General features: G+C 38.9%; 1 protein-coding gene across 1 annotated transcript in view; it reads right to left on the bottom strand.

The window, feature by feature from the left end:
• Nucleotides 1–22,039, bottom strand: part of LOC103801435 (potassium voltage-gated channel subfamily H member 1) — a gene marked incomplete at its 3' end in the record, with an annotated part of 37,872 nt that overhangs the window by 6,264 nt on the left and 9,569 nt on the right. Inside the window, exons 3-5 of the mRNA XM_009073850.1 lie at nt 20,580–20,708; nt 12,844–12,962; nt 6,412–6,804 (exon numbers count right to left, since the gene is read on the bottom strand). Of these exons, the coding sequence (XP_009072098.1) occupies nt 6,412–6,804; nt 12,844–12,962; nt 20,580–20,708 (641 nt within the window). The remainder of the gene's footprint in view (nt 1–6,411; nt 6,805–12,843; nt 12,963–20,579; nt 20,709–22,039) is intronic.

Genomic DNA, 22,039 nt, shown 5'->3' with positions numbered 1-22,039 from the left:
ATAAACTACTCTTTTCTCTTTAACAGAATGATAAACCATGACTTTCAAAGATATGAAGAAGTAGCCCTGAAATCCAATAACACCCTTACTTATCCATCCTTACCCTCATCTCTGACTTAGCAAAAAGACTAATCTGAATATTAGTAGTGCAGTAGGGAAGGAGTTAATTGGCATCTTAACAGCCACAGCAGAACCTATGGACTAAGTTCAGCATTCTCCTCTGGTATTCTCTTTTGTGAGGGGCTATCCATCAGTAGACAGATTACATGTCTCTGAGCCTCCAAGGTGTATGAACCTAGGGAAGACCAGGGAAGGTAGCAGAATTTAAATAGACTCAATAAACACCTTAAGCAGGCTTACAGCAGAGGAGAGAATTAAACCCTGAATGGCTTAAAAGGTGTAAGAACTCCGCAGCACCTACATACAACACCAACACAATTCGGAAAACAGAAGGGGAAAAGGCAACCTGCCCCTTCACAAGGTAGCATGTTCATTGGTACCATGGAAGTTGGGTTTTTAAGGAGAAAAGTTAGAGAAATTCATATTTGATTGGGGGGGGAAAAAGCTGGGGGATAGGTGTGGAACAAAGTAGACAAAAAAGAGACACCCTCACTGAAACCCTCAAGAGACTGAACAGAAAGTGTTTCTTTGCCTACCTGTCTTACATCCTGGCCACCCACTTTACCTCAGGAATCTGCTTTACCCCATTTGCATTTCCCCAAATACTCCTTCCACCTACCTGCCTATTAAGGAATAATTCCTGCCTGGCACAGCCCGTTGGAGCCTGCTGCACGACAGAGTAATCTACAGAAGTCAGACAAGCAGCCCTTCTCTTTCACCACCACCTTTCCTTCCCATTGCACGCCCCTTCTTCCACACTTCAAAGCCCCCAAGCTCCCTCTGAAACTCCAAACCCAGGAGCCACACCAACAGGCCCCTTAGCCATGCTCCAAGGGTCTCTGGCAGGTTACAGCCCACAGCTCACACCTCCCTTGCGCTTTGTCCTATTTCTCAGGGACCTTTCACAAGGGGACACTCAACCTAATAGACCTTCTTCATCACCATGCCCCCAGTCCAAGGCCCATATTTCAGCCCTCCCACTGCCCCACTTGGATGCAGTAAACCAATTGCTTGATTCCTCCCCAGAAGCCCCAGTAAGGAGTCACCCAGTCCACAGGGTCTCACTAATCCCTTCTCATCTGCTTTCATCACATCCAAGAACCACAACTTGCTGACATTTCCTCTATGACTGGATCATATTCCATGATACGTTATAGACATTACATAGAACGTAGGTTATGACTACTTTGAAATTTTATTTAGCCATTCATTATTAGATTTATCAATACCCTCAAAACACAGCATTGCCTAATTGGTCAGACCCAAGTAAGAGTGGTGAACTACTGTTCCGAAGTGATTTCATATTACTCAGTTGTTTACAGTTTAAAAATAATTTTTAAATTATATTTTCCAGTTTGCAAAATTCATCTAACCCAAAATACTTCTTTATAGGTGCCTGTTTATTCCATAAAACTGCAAATATGATCACTTATTCCCTTGCCCTGTATTGCATGCAATGATAAAAAAAAGTCTGGGAAAGTTGCATGCTTTCCAGTGTAGCTACTTCAGTAATTCCTAGATAGCTAATTTGTATTAGCATGAGAGTTTATTCCACTAATAAGGTTTAAATTAATCTATTGCAAAAGTACTGCCTCAGAGAGTTGCCAACAATTTGACCAGCAACACATTCATTTTTTCCTCTTTCGTCACTGTTTACTTTCCAGCTACACCATGCTCACTTAGCACTAAATAGCTTAATAATTTACTTCTATTACTTCTGGATTGTGGTTTTTTCTGGAACTTTTATCATCAGAAATTTTGTCCATTCAAAGCTGTATATCTCCTTTGCCTACATAGAAGCTTCACTATTAGTCATCCACTTAAGTGAACACTAGATCATTTATATTGAATATATCTTTCCTGATGATCTTTTACTGTGCATTTATTTCTCTTCTACCTCAACTAATACAGTGATCTATGGTTCTCAATTTGGCACCAGCCAACAATTTATCATAGTGTTCTGTTCAAATACAGATAGAAATTACTACTACAAACTCCCTACTTCAGAGATTTATATGGTGGTGACATGACTGGATTCCACTCCTACCATGAGATTTCACAACAGCATCACATGCAGTAAGTCAAATTTTTTCCAATATAAATTCTATCTTATGGTATTATGGCCGAAAACCACAGTATAAAATTGCTCAAGCTGACACTGCAAAAATACCCTTTGGAATTCAAAGTCTTAAATTGCACTGTTCTTGGCAAAAATTGTGGAATTTTCTTTAAGCCTGGTTCTTGTTAAATTTACTGATTGATGTCTCAACACAAAAAGATAACATTATCCTCCAAAGTAGGTGGTATTTCCTTAAGTGAGGAATAATACTAATTATTGTAAAGGATTACTGACAAATGTATTGTGATCATTCAAATGCAAAAGACATTGACAACACGTGTTTCAAGGGCTGTGTAAATGTTAGACCAATATTTTCTTTTCTTACTTTAACTAAATTACAGAATGATGTATTGTCTTCACAATAGAAGGTTCAAGCCTAACATTAAGTTGATTCATCACTCAGGGGTATATTTTCTTCTTTTGAAGTTCTATGGCAGGTCAAGAAAGTAATTAATACTTAACTGTATAATTAGCTTCCCATATAGAAAAGCCAGGAGAAACATTTCTAACTTTTCATTTGGGTAACAATAGAAATTTCTCTACAGCTACTCCTTCCTTCATTTGTTGAATTCTGTACACGTCTGAAAAGAGATGTCTGTTTGAGCACAGCACTTGAGATCAGAAGCTTCATATAGTCTCATATTTAATTATATGGCCTTGAACAAAGACATTAATGTTTTTTCTTTCCTGTTCCATCTGTAGAATGTGGCTATTCATACTTAAGTGCCTCTTGAATTAACGGTAGTTATTAATAGCTGTATTGATTAATAGTTAATGAATTCAAATTATTTTCATGGACAAAAATATTCTCAACCATGCAGAGAGGAAACTGGAATTTCAATTATATTGAAAAATGTGGATTGGAAATACACTAATGTTCCAAACTGCAACAAACCCAAAGAATTTTGAAATTGACTGAAAAACACAGAAGTCGCACTCAATTCTGTATCAAGAAAATATTTTCTATTATGCCTTATAATGGAATAATGAAGTAAATTGCAAAACAAAAAGTTATTTCAAAATAGAAAAAAATCCAATACCAGAATTTTTTTAATTGAGTATCTGCTTGTCAAACTCTAGTTTCATCTATTAAAATTACTCTTATATTAGTGGATCATTTTAAAGATGACAAAAATGCTTTCACCATTAATCTATCAAAAGCTAAGTGATGGGACAGTCTCAAAATCGCCCAGAGCCAAAAAAAGCCTCAATAACCCATTATACAGTTTTATACTTCTTCAGCACTCCAGCTCCTATGTCCCTTGCAAATCAATTAGTCTCCATCACAGTAATTACAGGATTCTTAAAAACTAATTGACTTGTCAAGTTAGTTCCTCCATGACATCCTTAGTGTCTTTAGTGATGGGGTTTTTTAACAGATAACGACAGCAGGCAGAAAAACAAGCAAGTTTCCACCTGCCCCACTCCCCCTTCACTACAGGGACTTCAATCAAGACAGGATTCTGTTTCCTCCCGCTTAAAATCATACGCCGAAAACATTAACACAGGAAAAATATCCTTCCTCTCATTTTATCAGCACTGTTGGCACTGGGTATTGTTTAATCTCTGGCAATTCATATTACGACTCACAGAAAAAAGCAACCTACAGCAGCCATGGCCACCTACTAACGCCAGTGCCATGGCTCCAAGGGAATTCCCTTTAGCAATATCAAAGTGACACACAGATAAAACAATTGCAGCACAACCTCGCACCCAACTTCATCCAATGGTGAAGTAATATGGTGTATAATCCAGGGCAAGGGACAGGTATAATTTAAACCAGTAAGAAAGGGAGTTGAACCACATGGGAATGCTCCACACAACAGAGAAGAAGATACAAGGCAAAGATTTTCTACTTTCAATGTGGCTTTTATTTTTTTCTTCTTTAATAAAAGGTTATGTTTTTCTCTACAGGCAGTTCATGAAACGGTGATCAGCATACACTGTCCTAAACCCTTACCTGATATGCACTGTGCTAGTCTGCCAGCATTGCTGGCACAGCCCCTCGGGTCCTGTAAAGCAGCCTATGAGCCCTTAACAGAAGTACAGCAATTTACACCCGTGGAAACTCTGCTCTAACGAGCTCTACAATGATTTATACCAACTAAATGTCAGAACCCACTAAGGGAAATAGAGATGAACAGTCTTGAAAGGAGAGCATCAAGAAAAATGTTGGGTTTTTTTTCCTTGGGCATGATAGTAAAATAACTAAAATTAACACTGTTGTACTGATTAAGGAAACTGTTGAAGAGCCATACACTGAAGTGCCAATCAGCTTCTCATTGTTACAAGGAAACACTGAGATGGAGAACCTGGAGAAATTCAAACTCACAAGAATTTCTCTGTAGAATTGCTACCATGGGTCCAAAAGCACCTGTGCTCAGCTTATGGGCTGTCACAGTCACTGGTATAGACATTTTCCTCAGGGATGTTCTGTAGGTCACATCACCAAACTAAAGTTACAAAATGTTCCTCCAGCAAAACCATCACCAGGTTGCTACCACTGCAGTGGGTGAAAAAAGCTTCCTTCCTGGTTTTTTATCTCTTGCTTCATTTCTTCTTTTTTAAAATTTTATTTATTATTTTTACTCTTTCAGTCTAAATGTCAGAAACTGACATATCACTCCTTCCATTGCTTTATCAGTGCCACAGTAAAGTAATATGTGAAAGCCTTGCAGAATAATCTGCAGACTGGGTCCTTTATATGGCAAACAAATATTTAAGGACAGGTCTCACAAGGCTTTTGTGTTATTTCAGTCTGTAGCTTGATATAAAATGAAAACTTCTCTAGGGAATAAAATCTCAAATAACATCATGTTTTTTCCACCACATTCAATAGTTTGCCTACTTGTCCTCGAGTCACTGAGAAAACTACTTTAAATTTTATAAAAACCTGCATAATGTATTTTTTAATGTACTGCGTTTTTGGTTTTGCCCATATATTTCACTTGGCATAACTTTCTTTTGATAGCTAGGCTGTCCTCTATAACATGGACACATTTTAAAAGAACTCATAAAATTTAAATTTTAAAGGCTAAAAATTGAGTCCTAAACCCTGATGAGATATATATGCAATCTTTCCCCTTCTCTGGACATATTTAAACCTGCCTAGACATGATCCTGTGCAACCTGCTTTAGCAGGAGAGTTGGACTAGATGATCTCCAGAGATCCCTTCCAACCCCAGCCATCCTGTGAATCTGCATGCTACGTGTCACAGAAAAATTCAGACACACAATTAGTGGATGGTACAGATTTTATAACATGCAACCAGAAAGCAGACTGCTGAAATCCTCTTTAAGATTTTATTAACAATTCAATAACTCTCTGAACTATTTAGGTTTGGAACATTAATATATTTAGTTTAGGAATATTTTCTTGGCAGACTGATCCAAGAGAATATGTAGTTAAAACAGGGTAGTATTGTGGCTTCAAGTGTCCGAATGTTAGGTTTTTCACTGGCTTGTGACCTGTTCCCAAAGAAATGAACAAGAATTGAGGAGTCTAGACTTCCATATTTCTCCCAACCATTTGATCTAATTATGAAATTATCAAGCAAGCATCTTCAATTGCCTTGCCTTTCTCTAAAACAACTGTTGCCAAACAATGCTGCATAGATCACCAGATATCCACACTGTGCTTTCTGGTGGTCTAAGACTTAGTGAGTCACTGCCTGCCTCTTTGACATCTGCTACAGTGTATTAGAAGCAGCTGACAAAAGTATATTTTACTTCCCAGTTGTTCATGTGAAGAATTGCCATTAGCAGACGTGCCCTGTTCGGTCAACAGAGAAAGCAAGAGCAGCCTCCCCTGAGAAAGTGTCCTGACATGCCGGTTCAAGCTATTCATGCTAAGTCAGATGGAGTAGTTTTCCTCCGTGCTGTACAGAGGCCCTGCTGTCTGCTTCTGCCTGTCCTCCTGAACTCTGAGGATACAGAATGAAGGAAAATAAACGCAAATTTCTAATACCAAAAATCACAGCCTCTCCCAGGGCAGCTAAAGAATGACCCTTCTGGCTGGACTCATTAGCAAACTTCTATGTGTGCTGTGGGCAGCTACTAGAGGCATACGTACAACAACTCACTGCATTTAAAAGCACACATTTTTTTTCTTCTCTCCCCCACCTTCCCCCAATCATTAAGTAACAATTAATGGGTGGAAATAGTATACTGACCTCATCGACATTCTCAAATGCATTGATGACATCATATGGCAAGCACGAGAGCAGATCGATCACAAACCAGGTCTTCAAGTAATTCATGCGAATCAGCTTGGGGTCAGAGATCACCTCTCCTGCTGGCCCCACAAAGGTGGTATGGAAATTAAGCACAATGTCGACCAAAAAAATGACATCTACAATGCTGTCGACTACTAGCCATGCCACGTTGTTCTGTTTGGTTTTAAAGGAGACATTGTAAGGGACCAAAATAGCAGTGTAGAAGGTTAAAATCAAGATGATCCAGTCCCAGGTAGTCTTGAAAACACAATAATGCAAAATTATATGCGGTGGAGTCTTTGGTGCCTCTTGTTTGTACTGTGGGAGGATTTCAGAGCCCAGCTGCAATACCTGTAGTCACAGAGAATTCAGGAGAAAAAGAAAACGTGCTTAAATTTTTCATGGTATTTTTCACATTGTAGATTCTCAAGCTCAGTACAACAGTTGATAAAAATACACGTCCACTAACTCCTTTTATCACCACCAAATGGTAAGCAAGTCAGGTATTCTGTTAACCAATCAGTATCAAATGAAGAACAGTTCATTTTAATGCCATTAATTATATTTTGACACTAAGTCTAACATGTGAGGTGTCCAAGACATGTAGAGAACAGACAGCTCCTTCAGCAATCTAAATAGACAAGACAGATAAATGACGGGTAAGAATGGGGAGGAAGGCAGTTGTGAATAGAAGTCAATGGCAAAAGCAGGAACAGTATCACAACTTCTGAGTTCCAGTCCAGCACTAGGACTGCTGGACCACACTGGCTATTTAACTCTTCACTACACTGTGTCTGAAATAGTCTTATACTACAATCCGTTGGGAATGCACAAGCCTTTCTGCCTTCTTCCTCTCTGGCCTGCATGTCCAAAGACCATGGATAACTATCATTAGCCTCAATAAACTCATTTTGAACTTCAACATTTCATTGAGAGATGTTCACTATCTTAACTACCTGATGGTATAGAATCACAGAACGATAAAATCATTAAGGTTGGAAAAAACCTCTATGATTGTTGAGTCCAAGCATTAACCTAGTACCGCCATGTTCTCCAATAAACCACGTCCCCAGGTGCCACATCCACACACCTCTTGAACACTTCCAAGTACGGTGATTTCTTCCGTGGGCAACCTGTTCCAATGCATGACCACCCTTTCAGTGAAGAAATTTTTCCAAATATGTAATCTAATCCTCCTCTGGTGCAACTTGAGGCCAATTCCTCTGGTCCTGTCACTTGTTATCTGGGAGAAGTGACCAACCTCCCTCTCACTAAAACCTTCTTCCAGGTAGTCGTAGAGAGTGATATGGTCCCCCCTGAGCCTCCTTTTCTCCAGGCTAAACACCTCCAGCTCCCTCAGCTGCTTCTCATCAAACATGTTCTCTAGACTCTTCACCACCTTTGTTGCCCTTCTCTGGACATGTTCCAATGCTTCAATGTCCTTCTTGCAGTGGGGAGCCCAAAACTGAACACAGGATTTGAGGTGACCTGTCAAGGTGTGCTGTCAAGTTAGAATGCAGTTAGGTCTGAATACAAAAAAAACACAACTGCAAAAGTTGATCTGCCAGCATGAGTTTAAAACCTGGACCTCAAGCTGAGCACATGCTGACCCTGAGTGCTGTTTTGCATAACTGCAATCTCAATCAGTGCTGCCCATTTTATGTCTACTATCTCTCCAGTTCTGCACACTAGAGCAAAAACAGTACTATTATGCATTTAATTCTTGGGAGCTAAAGTTTCTTTCATGTACCTATGAAAAAGAATGTGCTTGTTGACATCTATGGATATTCATGAGAGTGAAATCAACATGAAGAACCTTTGTCCAAATGGAGACAAGGTAAATTTTAAAATTAAATTTACCCTGGATGAGTTACGGATGAAAACTGGAAGGAAGATGGGGGTTTGATTGAGGGAAATGTGTTTCCTAATGCCAAACACATAGAACCCGTGAAAACTATTTAGGAGCATTCTTCTTTTTTCACATTTATTTACACATAGTTCAGAGCAACAGGGAGCATAGAAGGAAATTAAATGGCCATCTTTCTCAGGGAAAAGATCAGACAACATAGCTATAATAGAAGAATGCCTTCCTTTCATGCACCTTATCTCAACTTTTTTAATGCCAATTATTTCGACACAAATTTTTATCTGCAGGCTTTTCTGAGTGCCTTTTTTTTTTTTTTTTTGGGTCTGGTGGGCTTTTTTCCCAACAGATTAAGCCAAAGAGGACAAAAGAAAACAATCAGCTACAAGAGTCCTACTTGGACAAAACAGTCTCAGATCAAATTCCCTGCTGCTTTGAACCTCGCATAATCACTTCTTCTTGTACACAACAGAGGTCAGATACTGTCAGATCACAGTCCCTTGCACATGTGTAAATGACAATGGGAATTGCAAGCCTGCTGACTTTGAGCCTAGTACGTTCTCCTGAAGAGAATTAGCATGACCTGCTCAGAGACCTGCACACTAGCACAGACATCAACATTTTGAAAAAAGATTTTACAAAAATTAAGATGACTTAGTATTTTTTTCACTGAGTTTCTAGGATAATAGAGAAGAGGAAAAAGGACCATCTCCCCTGCAGACCAAACTAGGACTCAGACATGTCCACTGCAGCATTAAGTAGCCTATCACTCTGGACCTTGATTCACGTAGGTTCTCCATGCTATAGAAGAAAAGCAAAAAAGAGTTAAATAAAATTATACTGTGGTGAGTGGAGCTGGAAGCAGCAAAAGACAGAAGCTCACACAGTCCCCAGAAGTCACTGGTAGTGACTGGAAGAGGCAAAGGTTATGTAGTGAGTTAGTATGTGTACTCAGAGTGTCATTCTCTTCAAGGCTTGTTTGCAGTCCCAGTGATAAATGTTAGGATGTCTCTTCTCAACATAAGCTCTAGCCCAAGATCAATATGGCAAATTTCTCCCGTCCTCCCTTTTACACATCACAGCTGTACCTCAATCAGTTGGAACACAACGACCTACTACTGGCTTTTATGAGGATCTGCTCAAGTAGCACAAGATCCTAAGCCTGAAATACGCTTCACTGGGCAAGGAGAGTCCTCTCCAATAGTCACTCACTGGAATAACTGATCAGCAAAACCGAGCACTTTTTATCACATAGTGACATTTTTAAGTCAGTTAACTGGATTTCAGTTTTAATGGTGAGATCTTCCTAGTGTAGGGAGATGGTTTCACCTGTTAAATGAGGGTGAAAACATAATTGCTTCTTTTGCAATCTCATGTCAAGTATTTTGGTAACCATTCTAATCAGTACAGGAACCTCATCCATGAAATACTGGAAAAAAAAAATTTCTCAGACTGGTTCTTATATACATATGTAAGTTCTAGTCTGAGAATTGTACAATGCACTCCATTTTGGACACAGCTGGTCTCTTTGTACTCCAAGAGTTCATCACAGTAAAAAAAATACTTGTTTCAGAAGGTTATTAATGAAAGTATTATCTCAATTACTTATGATTCATCAGATAATACATTTGTATTATCTACATTTATTATTTGTGGTAATGATGCATGATGTTTTAATTGCTATCTAAAGCAGGAGAATTTAGTCCAAGAGCAGAAATGTGGAATTTCATCATGGCTGTGTTCTTTTTATTTTTTAGTATTGCAAATTTTTTTTAAAAAAATCCTAGATTTGTTACAAATACTTCATATATCACAAGTCAGGACTCATAAAAGTGCACCAACAAGTGGTTACAGTGATTTATTTATTTTTAAGACTACATGACTGGGGAATAAGAACAAGCCAAAACACAAACAATCACTCATTGCCAGTCTAATCTCTCCTTTTTATGTTTTCAACTGCACATATTTCCTTTCTCTCACCCTTGCTTTTATTTTTACAGGCTAGGTGCTAAGTCTCAACTTGAAGTAGATTTTAATGGCAGTTGAAAGTTTCTGTTAAAAAAGGTTTAAAAAAAAAAAATGCCAGAAGTTTCATTATTAAGCAGTGCTGCTAAGCACCATTATAATTTTTCTGGTTTTATTTTGCATAACTTTTGAATTTTTTAAAATTATGACACAACTTTGTTTACCCAGAACTGCTGGTAAATGTACAGAAGACATCCGCTAAGACCATAAGTGCAGACCACACACACACTATGCAGTGACCAGGAAGAACCATTCCTACAATCAGCTCCTTGGAGATTAAGCCACAGAAATGCATCAATTACTTTACACTCTTATTGCAAAATGTAGTCTGAGAGTTACCTAACATCCTTGCACTAATTGCATAACTAATTTAAGTAGCTTTCATATGACTGCTATTAGAGAAGTCAGGCTAAAAAAAGTCTATGCCTACTGAAAAAGTAAGAGATTGATGCTTGACAGACACTGCTTGTATTATCCATGGCCTGTGGATAAAACAAAGTAGTCTGACACTAACACCTTTCTTAAACTATTTCATAAATGATAAAAAAAATTGCAAGCTTCTGTGGCAGGCACCTGTTCTGTATTTGTACAACACTTTGCTTCACTCGGGTGGTAGGACACAACTGACTCCTCAGATATTCAAAAATGTAAGTGATAAATAACTAAGCAACATAAATAATATTCCAATAAATGAAGGGTCTTCTCACACAAACAAGACTGATGTGAAATGTCACAGTAAGTAGGAAAAGAAAAAGGATAAATTTTAATTTGAACTTATAATTTACTGCATGGATGAAATAAAAAAGAAAGAAAAATATTTGAAAATACAACAGGGAACACTTAGAGATCCCATGTTCAATATTATCAAGGGATCTTTCCAGAATAAGAAGCCTGGCACCCCATCTATCTTCAAAGGAAGAAAAGTGGACTTTGTATGATTATCTGCAGTCTGCTTTTCTCTAGAGCAGTTCTATTGACTTAAATGGAATTAAAGCAGAAACACCACAAACTCCCCAGCATCACAGTTGGGGCTAATGTTCTTTGTAAAATAATGACTGCAATATTCAGTCAGCAATTAAAGAAACTCATTTCAGACACGTAAACTATGCACTTGCCCTTTATTATTTGAAATGAGTCAGTTGACTGCGCCAGTTAGAATATTTGCAAAGACTTGTTGAGCACATCAACTCGCAAGAAGTTTCAGTAATGTGTAGTCACTGAGGTCCAAACTTACGTTGACTGAGCCAAACAGAATAACCTCAGACCCACTGCCTCACATTTTACTGCCTATGTGTTAGCATGAACTAAAATTCATGGGTAGACATCCAAGGAGAGCAAAAGATTATTTGATGCTAAGCCTTGAGTAGGATTAGGAAGGAGGCTATTCCAAATTCCAGGACACTAAAGCAGCCTCAGGTTGGACATGCTAATCACATGGTACTCCTACAGTATGGTGACCATGTTAATGTCTGCCCCTTCCCTGTGCTAGTATGATCTGTTATTTCTGTACTTCCAACAGAAATCCATTCTTGAGTACTTCTGGATTAAATAGTGACTAGGAGAGCTCCTGTCTGTCAGAATTTCATCATTATATGTGATAACAGTACAGGTCTAAGCAGGAGTTTTATTTTGCACAGAAATTAAGAATGTATACAGGCAAAACTAACAGTACTGACTATATGGAGACCTCATGTAACCCATCAATTCCTTACACCTCCAGCTACACAAGAAAATTAAGAATTATTGACAGGAGTCACAGCTGCTGCCATGGCATTCACAGCAGTAAGTGGAACAGGACTGCCATGTTACATTGGCCGTGCTGTCATTAACACCACATCAAGCCTTTCCCTAAGCTGTTTTTACACCAGGGAGACCCTGCTACTGGCCCAGGAGACAGCTACAGGAAACTTGGGAGAGTCTCTCCCCCTCGTGGTGAAAGCCCTCAAACCCTAAGTACTTCAAGGAGCCTTCTCTGCCTGGAGCTTTCCTCAAAACTCTGAGACCACTTAAATCATAAGGTTTCATTTTCCTGATATGTCTGCAGTGCTGCTTGTGGCATCTTAGAGTTGTTCTGTCCATAAAAATAGTAACTCAAACATACATTTTAACCAGTTTTTAAGGCAGGATTGGGATCCCACTGAAAAACTAGATGGAAATGAATGCAGAGAACAGCCATGTCAAGGATTCTCCAGAATTTCCTTGTGTAGTAGCCTGAGTTTTTCTCACCATAATTTTACATAAGCAATATACCATTATAGACTTTTCTAAGATATGGAATGCAACACTTGCAATTAGGTTACATGAAGTCTTTTGGATAGCTGTTTTGATTCCACTGTCATTGGACACATTTCACAGCACACATACAATATTCTGAGCTCCCATGCCTGCCACCAGGCTTCGGATTCTCAGGGCAAGGGGGACGGTGTTTGGCTCACACAGACAACACACCCACAAAGGCCAAAACCATTTCTTTACAGTTTCTCAGGGAAAGTAAACATTACCTCAGCAAGTCGTGAATGCTTGTGAACGTTCTCTCCTTTTTGCACGCTCGGAGCGAGTTGCTGCAGCACACCTCGGCTGCTCGTGAGGGCACGGGTCAAGCGAGCAAACTTCCCCCAACCTTGAGAAAACATACAAGATTATACCCATTACCATAAAAAGCTTCAAGTGTACCACACAAAAACTCTTATAACTAGGGAGGGGAAAAAAAGTTAGAACAGAGCAATCTGCTTTAATACTGACCACAAGGGAGTATAATTAAACCAAGATAAAACCAAGTCACAAAATAGGTGTCAGCATGGAACAGTAATAAAACCCACGACTGCAGTGACTTTGTATTCAATGGCTCTACAAGAATGCTGTTATGTGAACTGCACATTTTGCAAGGATAAATGTCCGCTGTATCATAATCTTCTATCAAATCCAATGACCAGATTTGGATCTCACAGCACTGCAGAAGACACTCCAGAGTAATCAAGATGTAAGACCAGAGTCATGCACAACGACAATTACAGTTGTCTGTAACAGAACTGAATCTGGCCTCAGATGCATCAAGCATAGATCTGGCATAAGCAGAGAAATATACATAAGATAATAAAAAGCAGCACAGAAAAGCAAAACAAAATCATTAATTTTATCCTCGCTAAACAAAAGGGGGAATATACTAATAGATTTTCTCAAACTGTAATAAAACATTTAGCAGCTTCTGGCAGAAAAGTCATATGCTGAATTTTAATTCAGAATATATTTTACAGTCATTTCAAAAAACACTCCAAATAGAAGACCTTCAGCGACAGTCCAAGAGCTCATGACAACTATAATCTGTATGATCAGTACTTTGCCATAACAGAAAGTCAGGAAGAGTATACATCTGGATATTTCTGGTATGCTGAAAGGAAAGCATCAGTGCATTTAGTCCCAATCTTAAAAAACTGAGACCAGCAGCACCTGAGAACTGCTGGGCAGCCACATCTCCTACTTCAGCTAAGGATGATCAACATTTTGAAGATTCCGTTTATAATTTAAACCTGAAAAAAGTTCCTTCCACAGCTCTCTTGTAGACCCCTTTGAGGTACTGGAAGGTGCTATAAGGTCTCCCCAGAGTCTTCTCCACTCCAGGCTGAACAACCACAACTCTCTCAGCCTGCTTTTGGTGCACCCCAGGATACAGCTGGCTTTAGGAGCATCAAGTGCACATCCCCCAGCCATGTCAAGCTTCTTGTCTATCAACACCCCCAAGTCCTTCCCTTCAGTGCTGCTCTCAACCCAGCCTGTATTTGTGCTTAGGACTGTCTCGATGCAGGTGCAGGACTCTGCGGTTGGCCAGGCTCGGGGGGATGTGCCGCAGCCCCTGTCCAGCGGGAGCGGCGATGTCCAGCCCCGGCGCTGGCCATGGTGCTGAAGCGCATCCCGCGCCTCCTCGCTGCAGCCCGACGGAGTTTGTTGGCAAACACCAGCCCAGGCGACAAACAGAACAGAACAGAGTACCCGCTTCACATGGGGACTAGAAACCTGCCTCCCTTGCAGACACAAAAAGTTTCTAATGCCAGATAACACAGGCAACTCCTTTTACTAACTCAAATCAGATTGACGGGAAAAGGGCATTTTCCTGGAAGATTCAAAATTTGGTTTAAAACATGAGGATAAACTTTCAGTGTGCATTTTCTTCCTAACATCAAGTGTTCTAAGATTTGGGCTATTCATACATAAACAGAGAAAGGAGGAAAAGGAAGCACCTCACTTGAGCTTTCTTGCACAAAAGCATTGCCTGACAACACTCTGGCATAATTGTGGGTATGAATGCTAAGCACTTTCAGGTACCTCTCCCTTTATCCAGGAGTCAAAGGTACAGCTTAACCCATTCCTCTCTCCTCAGCATCCCCTATAAGCTACATGTTGCAAATCTCACTTGTGGGTGCCTAAGTGGTACACAAAAGAACTGTTTCCATGAATATTAGAACCCTCACCCTATACTCCACACTCTGATCTGAAAGCAATATAACTCTGCTATAGGCAAGACACTGTCTCAAGAGACAGGGCTTTTTTAAACCAACGTTGATATGAAAATGACAGGCCAGGATTACATACCTATCTCTCTCTAAATAGGGTACAAGACATGGGAGCCCAGCCTGGAGTGGCACATGCCACTGTGTGATGGTATGTCTAAAACCAGGCACTGGACCAATGTGAAAATGTCCCAGGTGTAGAAATCTCATTTTTAGAACAGAACACTTGCCTCCCTGTATTGCCTTTTGGGGTTTTCTTTTTCATGGGAGAAGATAAATATGTGGGAACTTTGACAAACAATAAGAGTAGACCTGTATATTGTGGCATAGGAAAAATAAAATGAGAGAGAATGCCAGTACTAATCTTATTGAATAATAACTTCTCAAGTAATGCCTTAAAAGACAGCACTACCTGTTGAATTTATTGCAGTTTTTCCTCCAGAACCCTAAGGACAGACACAGCCTACAGTAAGTCAGATATTTATCCAGTGAAGACAGGTCAAGTAATGGAAGTAGGCCACAAGACTGGACATAAACACTAAATTTTAAGGCTCATGGAGCTTTCCAAGACAAGGAACTAAGTTTCAGACGGTGTAAGAATATATTGGTGTCAGTCCTGCTACAACAGAGGGACCAGATGATAAGGATTAGGAGTTCTCTTTCAATACGAGCAATTGGTATATCCCTACATCCACTTTCTTCCTCTAGAAATAAATGAAATATAAATTACATTGAAATCTAATGACCCTAAGTGATTCTAATATAGCCATATATATTCCACAAACAAGAAAAGAGCTCACATAGCAGAGAAGAGAGCCTTGGAAATTAGGAACTAAACAAAACCAGATACCAGCCCCATGGTTGTGCTTGCCTGTGCCTCTGTCTTTGATCTTAACCCATTTTTCTCGTTGTTTGGTCTCCTTTTTCAGTTCTGTAAAAATATCATGCAAGGACAAAGCAATGAGACGGCACAAAAACATCTTCAGCTTCAAAAGGACAAAGAGCCTTCAAGATTAACAGCATTTGATTTCAGTGCTCCTGCATTCCATGATGCTCTTTCAGTTTTCTACCATTTTTTTAAAAAAAGCTGAATAGAATTGCTTCTGAAAATGCCCAAGACAAGATGCCTATAACAAGGACAAAAGCTGTGAAGCTGTTCCCTAAGCCTCATTTCATGGGGAAATACAGCATTGAAATACACTTGTGATATTTAGCTCATCAAGACTTTTCTTCTTTAAAGCATGAAGTTTCATTTAACAATGGTCTTAAACTGAAGAAATCAATTTTCTGTGTTTTGAGGTGAGCATCATCTGTTGACACTCAACCACAACAACATTTATCATTTTTTTAGGTATTTATTTGTTTCCTACCACTCTCCTCAATTTGATCATGACGACTCGTAAATCCAAGCATTAGGAACGGTTGCAGTTACAGAACCCTTGTTACCAAGTTGCTGATCCAAGACTTACACAATCCCTAGAGTTAAGACAAGAAGCCATTGCCTGCTAGAGAACAAACATTTGTCCACAGGTCTATTGTTCACACAAGTGTGTAAGCATTGAGTAAATTGGGATTCCAGGAGTTCTTGCCTCAACTCAAACCAACTTTGTATTCTGGCACATCAAAGATCCCTGCTTACATCCATCAGGCTTCTCTGCAGTGCTCCTTCCCTTTGAAACCTCCTGACTAAAACTGTATTATAATTTTTCCATCTGGGCTGGGAAAGCATACCAAAGGTTTTTAATATACTCACCACTTCCCTTTCATTTGTTTCCTTTTTTAAGAAAACATTTCATCCAGATGAAAGCGGAGTATAACTTAATCAAAATATTTCAAACACTGGCTCTGTTCATATAAATACAACTTTAAAAACAGAACAAAAAATTAGACAGCACCAAAAAGAAAAGAAACAAAAAGGGGAAAAAAAGGAAATATGTGGATTTTTCCCTGAATTAAGATGAAGGAGGCAATCAAAATATTTTTGTGTGTAGTCCTGCTTGTTATGCAAAGGACAGCTTAGCTGCAAAATGAAATAAAGCATCTTCTGCAGAGAAGATGATAACTGATGATGATGCTACAAAGCACAGGAGGCTACAATAGCTAGGAGGCTAACAACCATTCTCCCGTATGATTCAGTGATGCTGAATCTGATCACCTTTTTGTATAAACACTAACTATCAAAAGCAAAAATTAGGATCCAAAGCATCATTCCCAAACCTTTATAAGGCAGCATACATGCATCTGAATATGTTCATATTGTATTCATACATTCAAAACCAGTTCAGGCAAACTTCTTACGAGCTACTCAAGAGTGCAAGCACAGATTCTACTTGTCTGCACAAATAATCGTTTTCATAAAGCAATGCATTCCACTTTATACACTGTTCTTAAACATCCCATACCTGGTGTGTTAGATCTCAAACCAAGAGAGACATATACAGATAAAATGCATTAATTCCAAATATAGCATATACTCTAAAATTCAGTAAGAAGGTGACCTACCACTTGACAAGCCAAATTTAGCTATGCTATAGCTTGATTTTGCCTACTTCTATTCAAGTAAACCTAGTTTCCCTGATTTTTTAAAGGGGCAAGCATACAGGAAAGAGTTGAAAGAGGTTGTTTAAAAATATTGTATCATCAACATCACTGACACACTATTTTTAAGTTGTTTTATTTAGAAGGGGCTATTTTTAAAACTGCTGCATTTAAAAGCAAGCTTACTTACCTTCCATGGCAGTCATAAAATAAATGCCTTCTAAATTATCTGAATCAAGTAACAAAGACTACAATGAAAAGCCTACTTTTTACAATACTTCTGAAGTATTTTCTTGTTTCATCTATTCCAATGTCTGATATTATTAATAAATAAAAAAACTGTTAAGAATGAAGAATGGTACTGGGACCTTCTGTCTCTCTGAGTCACCTTCAGATAAAAGATGCCTATTCATTTTTCTGTAGTCAAACACCTGCCATTAGAGCTCAACTCTTTCCACTCAAGGAGTCACTACATCATTTGCAGCTGAACAATCAGGCTTGAAATTGCCAGCAGGTGATAAAAACCTAAGCTATAACATGGCTAAGTAGGTTTAGCCTGACAGATTAGTTGCTCTTTAAATTGATCATGTTCTTGTACTACATAACATTTTTTTCTACAAAGACAAAGAGGCATTGATTTTGAAAAAGTTTAATACTTTATACTATGCCATCTGCAACTGTGCAAATAGCACATGTTAATAAAATATCTGCTTCTACAGGCAGCCTATTACATATTAAGTGGTCATATGCATAGGAAACTGATTTCACATATAAACACTGTAAAAGAAAAATACATGACAAAAGTTGATTCAAGGTGAAAGAAGGAAAAGTAATTGATTTAGCAATCAGTTTTCAGTTGTTTCAGTTAGACAAAATCTCTAAGCTCACAGTTATCAGAGCTAAGTTGGATTCAGAATATGAGAAACATTTCTATGAAAATTAACTTTCAAAAGCATGCTACAAAATTCCTATGCAATGTTGTACACAGTGCAAAGAACATGCCCTCTTCAAAGCTCACATCTGTTAAAGTAATGATTCTCAGAAGAAGCTAATAGAATTTTATCTCTTTTTAGATCTTCCAAAAACGTTTGCCCACTCTGAGAATCCTAGAGTCTACTACAGATAATTGTCTGACAGTCCATACCTGTCTTTTTTCCACACTCATAGTATAAAATTGTACAATAAGATCTAGTATTAAAGAGATGGCAACACATGTAAAATTCTGTTTGACTGTTTGATAAATCTCCACTTCCAAGAAATTGCTCATCCAGCCATCAAGTGACTGATACAATATCACCTTCTGAGATGCATGCAACAAAATTCCAAAGCTAGCCCATAGCAAGTAACTTGCAGACAAGAGGGTATACAGGATAAATTAAGGATGAAAACAGAAAGTGCAGTTGCATTTATATCATGCTTGATTTGTGTATACAGTGACAGAGAGCTCTTTACCAGCATGAAACTTTATTCATTTTAGGAGACCCAGAAATAATATTTGGAAGACTCATTTAGTGCACAAGCCATTCTGTACATCAAGACATGGCACTCAGGGAAGGAGTACAAAGCTGTGAATCAGTGGCCTCTAAATAATACATTCTGTTCTTCTGTCTGCAACCTTTGTTAGTCACTTTGCCAGTTTCCATGGGCCAGAGGAAGAAATTTTGCTTATCATCTTAACTCCTCTGCAAATCTGTGAACTTTTATGTAGGTTTGGTGCTTATATTGCCACAGCCATGCAACTGCTGAGAACTGCCATAATTACTGCAAGAACAGCATAATTTAAAGATCCAATGAAATTTAAAAAAAAAATAATTAGCATTTTCTTTCTTCAACATACTTCTCTTGAAAACAAAGAAGTGTTTCTTTGTGTTGAAAGTGAAGGACAAACTGCCTATTTCAAGCACATTACGGAACTCCTGTAAAAGCAAAGAGAAAAGACACAGCTACCAGTCCTGACTGAAACTCCTGCTTATTAACTGTCTAAATGAAGCAAAGGCCTTCACTACCAGCAAAAAATGGGAGCTAGTTTTACTGCATCATACTGATTTATCTTTGCTGTTGGTCCTCATCAGGATACAGTGAAGACCATTAGGCAGGGAAAAATGCTGTAGCCTGAAACTTTCTGACAAGATACATTTTTAAATTTTATTAAAGCAATGAAGAACCAAACAAATCCCATTAAAAAGAAAAAATATCACCCTCATAGCCTGGAAGAGGGAATGTTTGTCAAGGTTGTACTTCCTTTTTCATGGTAACAGGTGTTTCCACTTTGAGAAACTATGTTTTTAAAGAATAACATTTTGAGAATAAATGTAAATCAGTTCATCTTCACAGTAGGTTTCCTGTTTAATTTAATACTACAAATATTATTAAGTACTACAAAAATGCAAACAACAGGAGAACTTACATCCTTTTTTTAACCCAGTCTCTGTAATTCTCCATATGAGTACAAAAGGTCTGTTTCTGACAGGATCTGAACCTGAGTGCAAGTTTGTGCTGCTGTCACAGCTGAATTTGCTCCCAAGTTTCCAGGCTATAACTCAGCAAGGGGTTAACAGCAGAACACTGCAATGCTACTCCACTCACCAGGATAGCTTAAATCTGATTCAGCTTAAAATGACTGGAGTCTCTTCACACAGGTTAAAGGAAACTAGCTGAGGACTTTAATATAGCTTAAAATGACTGGAGTCTCTTCACATAGGTTAAAGGAAACTAGTTGAGGACTTTAATAGAAGGAATCTCATAATAATGGTAAGTAACATCAAGCCAGGCAAAATGAAATTATTCAGATGTCTGCTAGACTTAGCCAGGGTTAATTCCTCAGTTTTTGCATACAGTTTCCTGTACAATTTGTACAGAGCTGTTAGGCAACATTGTGAATCCTTGAAGGCTATGCTGGAGTGTGGGTTAATAATGTATTTAAAAGGAAGAGCAGTACCTATTTGCTAAGTAAACTGTGCCTCCTGAAGCACTTGGGGGTTTCATTAGCAACGACCCTTTCCAGTGCAGGCCAGAGCCAATTCACTTTAGAAACCAGAAACCATTGCTTGCACAAATGCAGTCCCCAGCGGTACAGCAACAAGCTATTTTACCATTTAATTCTTTGGCTTTGGTATATAAAGGACTTCAGCAATTTCAAGACCAGGGCAAACAAACAAAAGCAGCATAAATATATAATTGTGAAAAAGACCAACCTTTACATGAATCATCCTCAATGGGCTGCTTGAAAGCTGTTATGTCGTTGAAAGTGCAAAGAAATAAAACCACTTTATCCTGCTCATTTCGAATTGGAGCAATTTTCACAAAGAACCAGACAGGTGTTCCTGGAAACAAACATATCAAAAAGTTGGTCAATGGTAGGCAGAACAGTAAACGTGCTAGTTTAGATGTTTACATCTCCAATCAGCCATCTCTAAACATTACTTTAATGTTGGGTTTTTGGTAAACACCTGTTAGGAAAAATGACAAAGCAGCTGACAACAGTGTTATTTTAAGTTCTCTGCTCTGCGTCTCATTAGCTTTTCAGGAATCGTTCGGTATTTCTGAACGTCATCTGCAAAGGTAATACTTGAACTTATGAACTGCTCCTGAAAGAAGAGCCCCATGTATGTGCAAAGGGTGCACACAACAGAGTTTTGCTGGTTTTGTGCAGGGCTTGAGAACAGGCCAACTGTGCCTAGACCATGATCGTAATACAGCATGACCAGTTCGGTTGACCTTATACTTTGCTGCAAACAGGGAGCACCGTCCCCTAACAACTGTATTAGCCTAGGTCTAGCTTCAAGAGCCAGGCTCTGGGAGCTCTGATCTAGCCTGCGAATCCTCCTATGCAAGGGAAATCCTTTGCAAGCTGCCTTTCAGCTTGCCTTGTTCTGAGCCTGCTCACAATCGCTCTTGTGTGAAGCATGGCTCCACTGAATTTGGGAGAGAACAAGCCATTAGGACCAGATCATCAGCTGTGGATGGGATCAAGCTGTACTGCATAAAACTGTACTCTTCTAATAACTGCAGTTGATGAACTACTAATGAAAACTGCTTGAGAGATTAAAGCCTACGCATCACACAAAAAGATGATCCCACAATATGACCCTTCAGACGTAGCTGTCAATTTTATTTGACAGCTATACACATAGATCACCTTGAGGAGAGCATCCATCAGTCAGCCCTGCCTGTCTATATTTCTGGCAGTTCTGCTGAGGCTGCTGAAAAGACCCTAGTGATAGAGATGAAGTTCCATGTAACAAGAAAGTGTCTACCACTCATTTCACAGGACTCACGGCACTGATTTTACTGATATTTGCATAAAAGCTCATCAGACACTGCTCCTGTATGTCATAACAAGGTCTCCCTGAAGGTACCATTTTTTAGTTTGCTGTCCTGCCTTTAGACATACTTCTCCAACAATGAGGTACATGGCAACAGGGAGACACCAGACCTGGGCCTTCAGGGACCTTGTATATGAGCTTTCAGACTGTCCCTGTACCCTCACTGATGATGGAAAAAACTCATCATCACTTCTGCAGGCGCAAGAATTAAGAGCCAAAGAGAGGATTCAGGCATGCCTGCCATGAGCAACATTTTGATTATATGTCCCTTGTGAGCAATGTTTGGAGAGAAGGGTCTACATATCAGGGGTCCATATAAGATCAAGATC

Source organism: Acanthisitta chloris, unplaced genomic scaffold (assembly GCF_000695815.1).
Source record: "Acanthisitta chloris isolate BGI_N310 unplaced genomic scaffold, ASM69581v1 scaffold7054, whole genome shotgun sequence".
Taxonomy (NCBI): domain Eukaryota; kingdom Metazoa; phylum Chordata; class Aves; order Passeriformes; family Acanthisittidae; genus Acanthisitta; species Acanthisitta chloris.
This window is presented reverse-complemented; position numbering and strand designations above follow the sequence as displayed.